The sequence below is a fragment of the Notamacropus eugenii genome, chromosome 5 (assembly GCF_028372415.1).
Source record: "Notamacropus eugenii isolate mMacEug1 chromosome 5, mMacEug1.pri_v2, whole genome shotgun sequence".
Classification (NCBI taxonomy): domain Eukaryota; kingdom Metazoa; phylum Chordata; class Mammalia; order Diprotodontia; family Macropodidae; genus Notamacropus; species Notamacropus eugenii.
Window position 1 is genome coordinate 35,480,858 of NC_092876.1, and position 13,731 is coordinate 35,494,588.

Consider the following 13,731-nt stretch of genomic DNA (forward strand, 5'->3'; position numbering starts at 1 on the left):
GAGATTTGAAGAAGGATGAAAGGTTTGGAGAAAGCACTGTGGTTGTTGGGATAGTGACTCTAGTCGGGAGATTTAAAAGGATTGCTTCACTGCCCTGATGGCCCACATATGCCAGAAAGGCTTTGTAACTTTTCTTCAGCTGTTCCCTGCCTCCAGGCTCATCCTCTTCTATCCTAGGAAACTGAGGAAAACAAAAGGGAAGTCACTTGCCCAGAATCAAAAGCAAAGTAATAGCTAACATGCCAGGTATGGTGCTAAGCGCTTTGCAATTATTTTATCCCCACAATAATGCCAGAAGGTAGGTGGTATCTGGATTCTACAGATGAGGAAACGAAAGCAAATGGGTAAAGTGCTTGCCTAGGCTCACACAGCCAGTGTCTTCAAACTCAAGACTTTCTGACTCCAAGCTCAGCACTTTATGTCTCCCATCTATTTTGTGTCATTTTTTGTTGTTCTTGTCATGTTTGTCACATCCAACTGTGCGACCCCATCTGGGGTTTTCTTGGCAGAGATCCTGAAGTGGTTTGCCATTTCCTTTTCCAACTCATTTTACAAATGAGGAAACTGAGGCAAACCGGGTGAAGTGACTTGACCCTTGTCTGAGGACGGATTTGAACTCTGCTTCCAAGCCCAATGCTCTACTAGCAGCCTGTGTGTCAAGATACGCTCCTGTATATGATGCGCACACACGAGGGCACGGATGCCTGTAGACACACGTGCGCGGCCACGCACGTTATCTTTCTTCCACAGGCCGGATGCGCAGGAGCTGGCTGGCCCACAGTAGGGCTTCCAAGCGCACGGGCTCCTTGGGGACACAGCGGGATGAGAACCAGGGCCTCCCGGGGCGGACGTGGGGCGCCACTAAGGCCAGTTTCGCTGGCACGCTTCTGCTCCCCAACCCCCCGAGAACGCCCGGGCCGACACGTGACCCCAGCGGCCGGGGGAGAATCGGGAAGTGAGAGCCGCTCGCCCCAGGGGGGCCCCGGAGAAGTCGTTTCCCAAAGCGGAGCTGAAGCAATCCGCCCTTGGTCAAGAGTTCTGGGACGTGGGGGGTAGGACAAGCTCGGGGGCTGGCGGGGAAGGGACTGGCGGCCTGGGCAGCTGGCAGAAGACAGGGGGCGGCGCCGCCGGAAGTGACGCGCCGGACGTCCGGGGCGGAAATGAACCGCATCCTCTCTCCCTCCCCGGCCCGGCCCCCCCCACCGTGCCTCCACGATGTAGCCGCAAAACCTCCGGCGTCTCCGCCCGCCTTTATTGCAGGGCAGGAGGCAGAGGAGGAGGAAGGAGCGGAGCAGCGGCTGGGCAGCGGCACTCAGCATGGAGTCCGAGGGGAGCAGGTCGGTTAGTCGGTCGGTCGGTCCATCAGTCAGTCTGTTGGTCGGCGCGCGGGGGCGGGGGCGACTGCGGCGCTGCTAAGCAACAGCGGCTCCGCCAGCCTTGCCGCTGATTGGTGTCCTCAGGACGGTCCCATCCTGACAGGGGGGAGCTTTGGAGAGGGGATGTTACCACCTTTCATACCACGATGGGGGGGGAACGGAGAAAGAAACGGAGTTTCTCCCCCCTCCTTCACCCCCTCCTCCCATTGGTGGTTTCCGGATGGTTTCATTCTGACCCCGAGGGGACACTATTACTACTCATCCCATGAGAAGCATTATCTTCCCCTCCGCCGCGCCACCTATTGGTAGCCTCCGGACGGTCCCATCCTTAACCCTGGAGAGGGGACGTTGTCACCTTTCATCTAATCAGGGCGGAAGGAAGCCCCGCCCCCTCCGCCTATTGGTAGCTTCTGGAAAAGCCCATCAAAATCCTCCGGACTGTACCATCCTTGTGGGCAGAGGGGAGGAGAGTATCCGCCCGGCCCACGTACACGGTGGCCACTAGGTGGTTCTCACAGTGCACGTAGCGCTGGACCCAGAATCAGAAAGTCCCGAATTCAAATCTAGTCTCCAGTGACGTTTTCTAACTGTGTCACTCCATCAACCCCAGCTTGCCTCAGTTTCCTGCACGGTAAAATGAGATGAATATAAGCACCCACCTCCCTGCTAAACTCAGTGCCTGGCATTCAGGTGCTTAAGAAGTGCATGTTTTTTTCCTTCCTTTTGGATCTGGAATGTTTTTATCTCTGCAGGAGGCAGGGGTCCGGGAGGGCTTGAGACCCAGCCTGGAAGGCCTCCCCTTGGCACGTGGCACTTGTCTGAGCTAATTGAATGTAAGCCCCCTGAGGACAGGCACCCTTTCACTTCTGTCCTTCTCCCTGCTCTTCTTCTGGCCCCCTGATAAAATCCCACCTTTCCCAGTTCTCCTTAATTCTGGGGCGTCCCGTCTGGTGAATCTCTCCAACTTGTTCCACCTATAGTGTCCCAGTGTTAGACTGTAAGCACCTTGAGGGCAGGGGCGTGGCACACAGTAGGTGCTTAATGCAAGTTTATAGGTGTCACAGCCAGTATTTAATAAGTGTTTGTCTGTGGATTGGCTCCCCATCTTGGGGAACGTCTCACCATACCGTGCGGTTGTCCCCCATTGCACTCTTGGGCAGACTGACACCCCCTAACCTGTACAATATAATACGCATTTGTTACGGGCCAGGCACTGTGCCTTATAAGCCCTGGATATTCAAAGGCAAATATGCATCCCCTCCTACCCTCAGGAGGCTTACATCCTCTCCTGGAAGTATATTGAAGAAGGATGAGTCTTAAGGCTGGAAATGAGTCAGCGCATCCAAGGAAAAGACTCAGGCCTTTGACACCCAATTTCTTTCCAGGGAACCCAGATTTTTTTTCTCATTCTGTCTGTGTGTATCTTTGCCCCAGACTTTCCAGTGCCCAGGCAATATTTAGCCACACAAGGTGTCAGTAGTTTTCCTGTTTTGGTCTTTGGCACTGGGATTTTTCCAGGCCCAAGTTTCCCATAGTGACTCATGGGTGTGGGAGGGTGTGCCCTTTCTGTGAAATCCGTACAAAACTGTCCTTGGAAACTGCCCTGTTGGTGCTGGAATTGTTCCAGCTTATCCAGCGGGGAGCCAAGGCTGGGGCTCCAGATTTATGGAGATTTATGCAAGTAAAGATGCAAAAATGTGTGCAACCTTCTTGCTCAGAAAAATATTGTGTAAGCATAAAAATTCCAGACCCCCAAGGCCTCGCACTCCAGACCACACATATAACCCTTAAGGAATCAAAACTGTTGACATGAGTTTTATTTCTTCAGACAACTATTGTTTTGTCTCTGATCGTCTGCTACCACTCAGTGGTCCCTGGCTCCTCTTGGAGGAGTAGGTTCTATAACCCCCAATTTTCCTAATAATCAACAATATCGGTCAATCTGGTGATACAAAAAGAGGCAAAAGACTATGCTGCTCTCAGGGAGCTTCCAGTCTGATGAGGGAGGCCACAGGCAAGAGTACTTACCTACATACAAGCAGCGATGGGTGGCCATGGAATGAAGAGGAGTGAGGAAGGCTTTTTGGACAAGGTGGGATTTTGGTTGGGACTTACAGGGAGCCAGGAGGGTCAGTAGACAGAAGGGAAGAGAGAGAGTGTTCCAAGTGAGGGGACAGTCAGAATGAAGACGGAGAGGATCAAGGCTGGAGGACCAGGATGGGTGGCTGGAAATGTGTTTTACAGCTAGATGGCGCTGCAGCGGATAGAGTGCCAGGGCTGGAGTCAGGAGGTCCTGAGTTCAAATTTGACCTCAGATACTAGCTGTGTGACTGAGCAAGTTACAACCCTGTTTGCCTCAGTTTTCTCATCTGTTAAATGAACCGGAGAAGGAAACAGCAAACCATTCCAGTAGCTCTGCCAAGAAAACCTTCACAGAGAGCTGGACACAGCTGAAGAACTGTCCCCAGATCCCACCTGAGGCACACCGAGGTGGTGGCTGGCTAGCTAGATGTGGAAGAGCCAAGACTTGAACCCAGAACTTTCCCCCCCTTTCTGCTGCTTTTCTTCTGATTGCATGCCACTATTAAAAAATACTAATGCTGTGGGTTTGATTCTGCTTCTTTTTCAGAGACCTCATCTTTCCTCCTCTCACGGAGCCTGGAGATGCCCCATTGCCCAATTTGACTCCAAGGCACCAGGAACTGATCCCCACTCCCTGTGGCCCTGTAAGTACTGAGGCACGTGGGCAGAGTCTGGCCTTGGGGAGAGCTGAGCCCTGGGCCTGATGGCTGCCCCTGAACCTGCAGAGAGAGCTTGGTGTCCTGGCCCCTTGGCAGAGGGTGCTGGGGCTGCATCTGTGCCAGGGCCGCGACTCCTCTCTCATCCTAGGTCACTCTTCATTAACTTGTGTTTTGGAAGGAAACTCACTCACTGTCTCATGCTCCACCTGGAATCTGTCCCATACTTTTGCCAGAGTTCGTTAGGACTTGCACTAGGATGCAGCTCCCTCAACTCCTTGACCAGGAGTCCTTCAATGAAAATTCTTTGCAGTCTTGTAAGGCATGAAGGTGGCACTGGGCTAGGAGTCAGGAAGACCTGAGTTCAAATCCAGCCTCAGACACTTCCTGACTTTGTGACCCTGAGCAAGTCACCTAATCTCCATCTGTTTCGGTTTCCTTGTCTGTAAATGAATAGCCCTTATCTCCCAGAGTGGTTGTGAAGATCAAATCAGATCATAACAGTGCCTGGCACATACTAGGTGCTCAATAAATGCTTATTCCCTCCTTCCATCCCTTCCTCCACTCCCTTTGTTTGTCCTTCTAGGAGGAAGAGGGAAAGGGAATGACCTGTGATTTTATTAGTAGAGTGAGCTCCTAAGTGAGGAAACTCCCTCTCCCAAAGCAAGTCAGCACCTTCTGTGCCACTTCTGGACTTTGAGCCCTGAAGGGTTAGGAGACTTGCCCAGGGTCACCCCACCAGCAGGACTTGAACCCAGGACTTGCTGGCACTCACCCTGGAGTCTTCTGCCTCAGTCCCTCTTGCCCTACGTCCAGGTATTGGATTCCTCCTCAGCATTCCTGACATCTTCCCCCCTTTCTCTACTTGGACTTGGGTCCGGGGCATCAGGCTTTGTATGCCAACCTGGTCCATGAGGGCCCCTAGAAGAGGAGGCATTCCCAGGGATATGGCACCAGGTGATACCTCTGAGGAAAGAGCTAGACCCTGTCCCGTAGAAACATGCAAAGGGCCCTGGAGCAAGAGGATTTCATTGGACGTGGCTAACATGGGCTTTTGGCTAAATGCTCCAAGGCAGGGAGCATGGGAATCCAGGAATAGCCCATAGGGAGACTTGCTGAGGCCAGAAGAGGACATCCAGGAGAGCCTGGCTGGAACCAAGCCCAAGGGTGTCGAGCCCTGTGCAGCAGGGGGTGGGGGGGTGAAGAGGCATCCCGAAGTCAGCGGGCAGCCATTGAGAGATGGAGTCAGAGCTGCACCTTAGGGTTGGTATAGCTACAGTGGGGGACAGTGTGAAGGGCTAGGAAGACCAGGTGGGAGGTCATTCCCAGAGCTCAAGAGAGAAAGGGGGAGGGAGGAGGAGGAGAGAGAGGGGACCAGGGTGGGGGGAAGGGACAGGCAGGTGAGCAGAGGAGGGGGTGGTATCAGAGAGGTCCTGGCAGATAGATTGGTGGGGGAGGGGGAAGGAGGAAATGAGACCCATGTCCCTAGCTTGGGGGTGGGGGAGAGATGTGAATGTGCTCAATGGACTGATAGGAAAACCATCAGGGTGCTGGCCCTATTTTCCTAGAGTTCTTCCAAGCCAGTGACAGAAAATCTGGGGCAGGTGTGCGGGTACATGGGCTTCTCCAGCCTCAGGCTGATTGGAGAGATGCTTTCCTTCCCCTAGCATGGCTGTCAGGAGAAATAGCTTGGGATTTCTGGGGCTGGGGCAGGTCATCCATCCTTCACTTCTGGCCCTGGAGGGTTGCTTGGGAGCAGGGGTGTCAGTGTGAGCTACCGTGAGTGACATTCCTTGCCCTCCCTAGGGCTCAGTTTCCTCTCCTGTAATGAGGGGTTGGCCTAGGCCCTTCAGATCCCTCCTAGCTCTGAAGCTAAGTGATTCTCTCCTTGCTGTAGGGAGCCCCAGGCAGGCACTTTGTCTCCATCTCCACATCTCAGAGCGTGGGTTGGTCAGGGTCACACAGCCAGCGTGTGCATACAGCCAGCGTGTGCCCACAGCAGGTCCTCCCAGCTTTCCACTCGTTAGCCCATACTGTCTCTCTGGGCTGTGCCCAGGTTGGACTCAGAGCAGGAACAATATGGCACAGGCAGCCTCACCTCTCGCCTCAGCCCCTGTCCATTTTGTACATGTGCCCGTGGGCACCTTTGTAAGGCTGGTCTTTAATTCGGGCAGGGCCGTCCAGTCCAGGGAAGGAGACTGGGCTGAGGATGGTCGCCTCTATTGACCACTGCCTGAGGCAGGATTTGGGGTCTGCGTGGCATTTCAATGTCTCTTCAGCTCTCTTCCTGGTGCATTTCTCTCGAGAGAATTTCTCATTTTCTTTGGCCACTCAGATTTGGTCTCTTCCCCCTGGTACATGAAACCCCATTTTTCCTTAGAACCTGGGAGGGTGACCGCTAAGGAAGGACCCCTGGGATCTGGGCCTGCCGTGCTCCCTGCTGCCACCAGGGGGTACGCTAGCCCAAGCCGATGGATCCTGGGAGCCCAGCACTCCTGGGGCCGGCTGCAGTGAGCTCTTTCCCTGGGTGCAAGTGCCCTTGGACATAGGGAGCATGGGAGGAGCACCCTCAGCCTTAGCACCCCGGTCTGGTGCCTCTGAAGACATTGCTTCGCTGGAGGCCTCTGGCTTTCCGAAGTGAACATGGCTGTCCAGCCACATGGTCTTTGGAGAGTAGGAAGCCCCTGCCAAGGAGATCCTGCAGAGTCCCAGGGCCAGGCCTTGGTGGCCATCCGGTCCAGCAGGTAGTCTCCGGTGAAAGGCCTCCAAGGAGGGAGCAGAGCCGTTGCCTGGAGCAGGGGCTGCCCTCTGGGGCTGGCCAGCAAGAAATTTCCTCCCCCGGTAGCACAGTCTTCTCTTCTCGAACCCAGCTGTGCCCAGTCCCTTCAGCTCCTCTTCATGTGACGGGCTCTGGGCATTGGGAATGCCCCGTAGTGCCGAGATCGCTTTGGATCTGTTCTGTGTGCACGTCTGCGGCTGTGGAGTGGGAGCTCCTTAAAGGCAGTCACCATTTCTGTTTGTTCATTTGTTTTTGTACTGAGCACCCAGCCCAGCACGAGGTGCGTTTTGGCTTAAAATTTTAGATCAGGCCTGTGATTTCAACAGTGTATGGATCCCCTAGCGAAGAAAGTCCCTTCATTTATGTATGGCAACAGCTGTTCTGCCTGGGGCCCACAGACAGAATGGTTCAGAGAGAAGACTTGAACCCAGGTCTTCCTGACTCCAAGACCTGCTCTCTATATATTTCCTGCTGTCTTTTGCTTTGCTTATGTACTGGATGCTTAATAAATGTTTGTTGAAGTGGATTGAGTGAAGAATATTGTCCCCCTTGGAGCTTGTTCCAAAATCACTCCAGGAGCTCCTGCTTCTCACAGGTCTCTCTTCAGTATTTAGATTGGATTTTGCCTGTTTTGGAGAGAGAGGTGGGGGTTGTTTAAATGTCCCAATGTAGAAATTCCCTTCTTCAATTCTGCTATTTTTTTAAATTAAATTTTGTTTTTTTTCAATTGACCAAAATCTATCTTTGCTCCCTCCCAACTCCCTTTTTCCCCAACTGACAAAAAAAAAACCAATAAAACCTCTCAGGCAAAACAAATTCCCACAGTGATTTGTCTAAAGAGAACGTTGGTCTCAGTCTGTAACCTGGATCTGTCACCTGTCTGCTAGGAGGCTGGGGGCCTGCTTCCTCATGAATCCTCGGGCATCTTGGGCAGCCCTTGTGTGGATCAGAGTTCCTAAGTCTTTTCACGTTGTTTGTCTTTACAGTGTTGTCATAGAAAATATTCTCCAGGTTCAGCTCACTCCACTCTGCATCAGTTCATCTGAGTCTTCCCAGGTTTTTCTGGAACCATCCATCTCATCATTGCTTAGAAAACAATAGTGTTCTACCCCATTCATGTGCCACAACTTGTTTAGCTGTTCCCCAAAAGATGAGCATCCCCTCAGTTTTCAAATCTTTTGCTGTCATAAAAATAGCTGCTGTAAATATTTTTTACACATTTGGGTCCTTCTCCTCTTTCTTTGATCTCTTGGGCATATCGACCTAGTAGCAGAATCTCGAATGAACAGTTTAATAGTTTTTTGAGCATAGTTCCAAATTTTCAGGATGATTGGACCAATTCACAGCTCCACCAACAATGCTGTAGTGTGCCTGTTTTCTCACAGTCCCTCCAACATCTGCCATCTTAGCCCATCTAGCAGGGATGAGTTGGGACCCCAGAGTTGTTTTAATATCAGTCATTAAACATTTATTAAGTGCCTACTGTGTGCCAGGCACAAAGAAAGGCATAAGACAGTCCTTGTCCCCAAGGAACTCACAGTCTGAGAGAGGTTACCCAGCACAGGGACATGATAAAGTCCTGCAGCCCGGGTGGGAAGTAATCCCAGGAAGTGAGAGTTTCAAAGATGAGATCATGAAGTCCAGGAAGGCAGCTTGGCGAGTAATGATGAGGTGAATTCTCTGCGTACCCTCCTCAAACTGAGGGTCTGGTGGTAGCTCCCAGCTGCCCTCTCTCTCCCTGGGCCCAGAGTACCAAGGAAGTGTGAGATTCAAAGATGATTTGTCTTGAGGAAGGAGTTTACGGAGACCATGAAGTTCAGACAAGTAGCAGGGTGGGGAAATGAACATTTCTGTAATTATGAGTGATTCTGGGCATTTTTCCATATGAGTTGTGTGAGCTTTGATTTCTTCCTCAGAAAACTGCCCGTTCTTATCCTTTGACCGTTTATCAGTTGGACAATTTATTCTTATAAATTTGAGTCAGTTTCCTGTATATCTTAGAAAAGAGATCTTTGTCAGAGAAACTTGTTGCAAAGATTTTCCCCATTTACCTGCTTCTCTTCTAATTTTAGCTTCATTGGTTTTGTTTGAGCAAAACTTTTTTTGTTGTTTTTTTAAATTTTATGTCATCAGAATTGCCTGTTTTACCTTCTACCTCCCTCTATCCCTTGCTTGGTCAGGAACCTTCCTTCCTCCCTAAATCTGACAGGTAGTTCTTCCCTCCCCCCTTCTCCTGTAAGGTGCTGTGAGATGCTGGTCTCCACCCACTTTCTGCCAAAGTCCTGAGGGTTTTAGTCAACCAGGGCGTTGCCCCAGCATCCTGGAGCTTTGTGTTTAGCAAACACTCACTTTCTGGTGCTGGTTTGCTTCTGTGTGTCTGGTACCAGGTTGTTCTGCTGAGCGACCTTCCTGTTCTTCCCCGAAGCCAGATTGCTGGTTGCCCTTGTACTCAGAGGCTGCTCCTCCCAGGCCTGCCTTCGTCCTGCCTTTCCTCTTTATTGCCATTGAGATTCTTAATCTCCTCTTTCTTTAGATAATTGAGAATATTTTCCCTACCCCGTAGAAAGTGATTTTTGATACTTGGACTGACATGGCACTAAAGAAGTCATTTAGGTAGAATTGTTTTTGCTGTTATATTGGCCTAGCCTCCTCACTGGCAATTTTAATATTCCTCTAGTTATTTAGATCTGTTTTACTGTGTGCAGAGTAATCCGTTGTAACTCACAGTCTTAGAGCCATTTTTTGTCCTGGAGTGTTTGGTGGAACCTGGGGACCCTTTTCAGAATAATGTTGTTAAATCCATAAAATCAAATGTAGAGGATTACAAAGGAAACTGATTAGATCAAAATATAATTGTTACACTATTTTTAAGTCACCTCATGGCCCCTGGGGAGGGACTTCTGTCTTGTGTGATTTCCTAGGGGGAAAGTCTGACCATGCTGCTCAATGAACCCCAGAAGTCTCCTGTGGCCCCTGGCTTCTACCTGCCTTTCTAACCTTGTAGGTCTGACTTCTCTTCCTGCACTCAAGGGCTGGTCTAAAGCTGACATTACTTTCACCTCCCATCTTGATCAGTTTGCTCAAGTTATCTGCTGTGCCTACAATGTGCTCCCAGATCCCTCCAAGGGCCACTGGGCACATGAATCCTTTCCTGATCCCCCCAGCTGCTGATGCTGTTCCCCCCACATGCTTAACTTCTCAATATTTTGCAGAGTTTTGCTTTATGTATGTGTCCCCATAACATGAGCTCCATGAGGGCAGCTCACATAACTGGTCAGTGTATGAGGTGACTGACCCAGGATCCTAGCTCCAGGGCTGGACAGGTGGGGAAAGAAAGGCCCAGAGACCTGCCGTGACTGCCTGGGGTCCCACAGCTGGTGTGTGTCTGAGGCAGGCCTGAGGGCCAGCGCCCTGCCCACTCTGTTGGCCCTGTGCACTGGTACGTGCCATATCTCTTTGCAGATAAAGCCATGGTCGGAATTGTCCTGTCCAGTCAAAGTGTATTTCTGCATCACATTGGTGTCTCTTGTGAGCATCATTGGGTTAACCATAAAGACCTTGGTGCAGAAGTCGGATGAGAACTTCACCGTCTCTCTCATTCAGCTCATCGGTGTCGGTAAGTGGGAGCACGCTGAGCTGGGAGGGGTCTCAGGACCAGGATGAAGCCCTGAGGGGCATGCACTCAATCTGCTCCTCTCATTTATTCCATGTTGTCACATCCCTCCAGGTTTTCCCCTTCCATATTTCACTTGAGTTTTCAGTGAGAATCCTCTGATGCAGATGGTAACAGGCTCTTTCCTCCTGCTCTCCTCATCCCTGGCTCAGGGACCACATTCTTTTCTTAATCTTCTCACTGATTGTGAGCTGCCTATGGGCAGGGCCTGTATCCCCAGTACTTAGCACAGACATTTTATAAATGTTTACTGACTGACTGACTGTGCCACCTTGCCCTGATACTGGGAACCACTGTTCCCTCCAGCGCTGGGGATGTGCCAGGCCCTGCCATGGGGCCTCAGGTGGGTGTGTAAGCCAGAGACCTGCTGGGGAGACTCCCCCCGTGCCACAAGAGCCACTTGAGCAATGCTGGTTGGCTTAAAATGAGGCATATTGCCTCGGGGATGAGGCCGTCCCTCCCTCCAAATAGGAGCCCTATTTGGTTGATAAATTCGATGACCTCCCACGTGCGAGGGACCATGCTGGAGTACCAGTCTCTAAAACCTCAAACATAGGGAGGATTTGGGATTCCTATCTGGGATATGAACTCCCCACAAAGTATAAAAAAACCACAACTTCTTAGCACTTGAAGGGACCTTGGTAGGATGGTGCAGCCCTCTTGTACTGGGAATGAAGAACCTGGGTCTGACAAGGGGGGGACTGGCCTCAGGTCATCCACAGGGAGCCAGCTGCCGCAGCTGTTCTCCTAGCCCCTGGACTGTGAGCCCTGTTGGCCATGGTGGGATGGAAGAGAAACTGCCCCAGACCCCTCCCTCCACTCCAGAGGGGAGGCCATGGAAGGTGGATTGGTTGCCTGGAGGCCATAGTGAGGACACCCCCTGAAAACCAGACAGAGACTCTCAGACTGCAGAGGGCTGGCCTCTCATGCCCATCCTGGGAGATGCCATGAAGGCTGTCACTTTTCCCCTCCCGTCCTCCCTTCCTGCCCTCCCCCTTCCTCCTCTCCCATCCCTCTTCTTTGCCCTTTCCCTCCCTTCCTCCTTCCTTCCTTCCTTCCTTCCTTCCTTCCTTCCTTCCTTCCTTCCTTCCTTCCTTCCTTCCTTCCTTCCTTCCTTCCTTCCTTCCTCCCTCCTTCCTCCTTCCCTACCTCTCTCCTTCCTTTCCCTCCTTCCATGTTTTCCCCTTTCCTAATACTTCTGATCCCTCTTGCTCCCTGGGCTCTCTCCCTCTGTCTCTGTAGTTTGCCTTTCTCTCACTGCCTTGAGGGCAAACACTGGGGCTTCTCCTGTCCCCCTCTTCTCCTGTGTCCCTTGGAGTCCTTGGCTTGTTCCAGGACTCTGCTCCAGCCTTGCCCTCTGCAGGAGGCCTTTCTTGGTCCCCCACCCCCTCAGATCACCTCCCGAATCCTCTCTGTGCATCTTGTTCCCTATGTGTTCTGTGCCCTGTTGAGTTCTTAGGGGACAGGATTGACTGAGTCATGTCAAGTCAGTAAGCCTTTGTTCCAGGGCTCCTGTGTGCCAGGCCCTGTGCTGTGTGCTGGAGGGAGATGAGATCAAGTGCCACCAAACCCACTGAAAGCAGCAGAGCAGAGGGAGCCCCAGCCTAGCCTAGCGCCAGCAGAGATGGTGCTTCTGCAGATACCTCCTCATTCAGGGAGACTATGACCGGAGGGAGAGAAGCCCTTCATGACCCCCATCTTGAGAATCATTCCAATTAGCTCCCTCTGTCTTAGAGATGACCTTGGCTCTGGCTTCATTATTAACATGAGGCGACCAGCTCTGGGATAAATGCGGGTCTGCCATCTGGTGAGGACATTTGGGGCTGGACAGCTGGGCCTGGCATTTAGACATCTGCCTAGGACCATTGCCTTTCTATGAGACAGGTGCCCATGGGCTTCCTTTCAACACGGCTGAATGGTGAGAAAGGAAGGCTGTTCAGAATCACTGCTTGTCCTCATGAGTCGTGGGTATCTTTGTGACTTGGGTGTCTTCCCTGAGGGAAAGGCAAGTGGCAGAGCCTGTGTGCTGTCAGCTGGCTTGGGCCAAGGATGCAGAACACAGGAGCATGAGGCAGCTGCTGTAGGGACAGCTTCAGTAACAAGGGAAGGGCCTGGCATTCTCCTGAGGCGGACAACTTGGCCTAAGGAGAGTGGGAGACTTTTGTGGCCAGGGACCCCAGGTGCTCACTCTTCTCCTGGAGTCAAACTTACTGGCATGTTTCCTTCTGGGCAGTGAATGATGGAAGGCCAGCTTGGGCGGGCAAGGGCCAACAGAGGCTGCTTAAACCCTGGGGATGCACTGGTCGCTGAGGGTGGGCATCTGTTAGCTTTGTCCGTGAAAATAGTTGTGACCTTGGCCTGCCTCCCTGTGGGGCTTGGGCTGTGGCTTGGAATTCTACTGAAATCCTGGAAAAGTTACCAACAAGGCTTCTTTGTCAATTTCTTTTATGGGAAAGAGACTTGGGGAGCCTAGCCAGGCCAGTGAACCAAAGGTCAGGTGAGGGCTTTCTTCATCCTTCAGTGATAAATGGGGTAAATATGCCTCATGCTATCTCCCACTGGGAAATCTCAACTTCTCAAGAATAGGGTGTGTCCCCCACTTGACAGGGAGGAACCAGGAGAAGGGCGCTGCTCTGGAGTTGGTTCTCAGGGCTCTCCATGCTTTTTGTAGATTATTTACCTAATTACCACATGCCACTCAGGCACCTTTCCTTGACGTCAGTCATCATTGTCTTTTCCTTGAAAGATGATACCTGTACCATCAAAATAACCCAGGGAGAGGTCCCTGCAATATGGATATGCTCCCTTTCCCTCCTGCCACAGTCCATGGGGAATTTGCTGAGTGAGGCAGCCTGGGCCCCCTCTGTTGTGCCCATGGGCGTCCTTCCCTCTAGGACACTCCGGGGGCCCTGAACTCTCTACTGCCTGACCCAAGTGGACAATGTCTTCTCTGGGGGCATCCATTGGCTCCCTTCTGTAGCTCTTATCTCAGATGATGCATTTTTGAAAAGCCAGCAGCTGGCCCCAAGGTCCCATGATCCTCTGCCCTGAACCTCACCTGGCCCAGGAGGAGTCCAGAGACACTGGGAAGCCACCAGAGGAGGGCCATGACACTGAGAAACTAGAGCTGGGGTGGGGACAGGGCTAGTGGAAGGTCTGGAGATT

The 13,731-nt window shown here is 51.9% G+C and overlaps 1 protein-coding gene across 7 annotated transcripts in view; it reads left to right on the top strand.

Moving 5' to 3' along the window:
• The first annotated feature begins 1,138 nt into the window (after nt 1-1,138).
• LOC140504040 (uncharacterized) overlaps nt 1,139-13,731 on the top strand; it is a 36,212-nt gene continuing 23,619 nt past the window's right edge. For 6 of the 7 annotated variants that reach the window (XM_072608555.1, XM_072608559.1, XM_072608556.1 and 3 more), the window contains exons 1-3: nt 1,139-1,337; nt 4,006-4,102; nt 10,356-10,509. In XM_072608555.1, coding sequence (XP_072464656.1) covers nt 1,318-1,337; nt 4,006-4,102; nt 10,356-10,509 — 271 coding nt within the window. In that variant the 5' untranslated portion in view covers nt 1,139-1,317. The remainder of the gene's footprint in view (nt 1,338-4,005; nt 4,103-10,355; nt 10,510-13,731) is intronic. The other variant, XM_072608558.1, reaches the window with a different exon arrangement.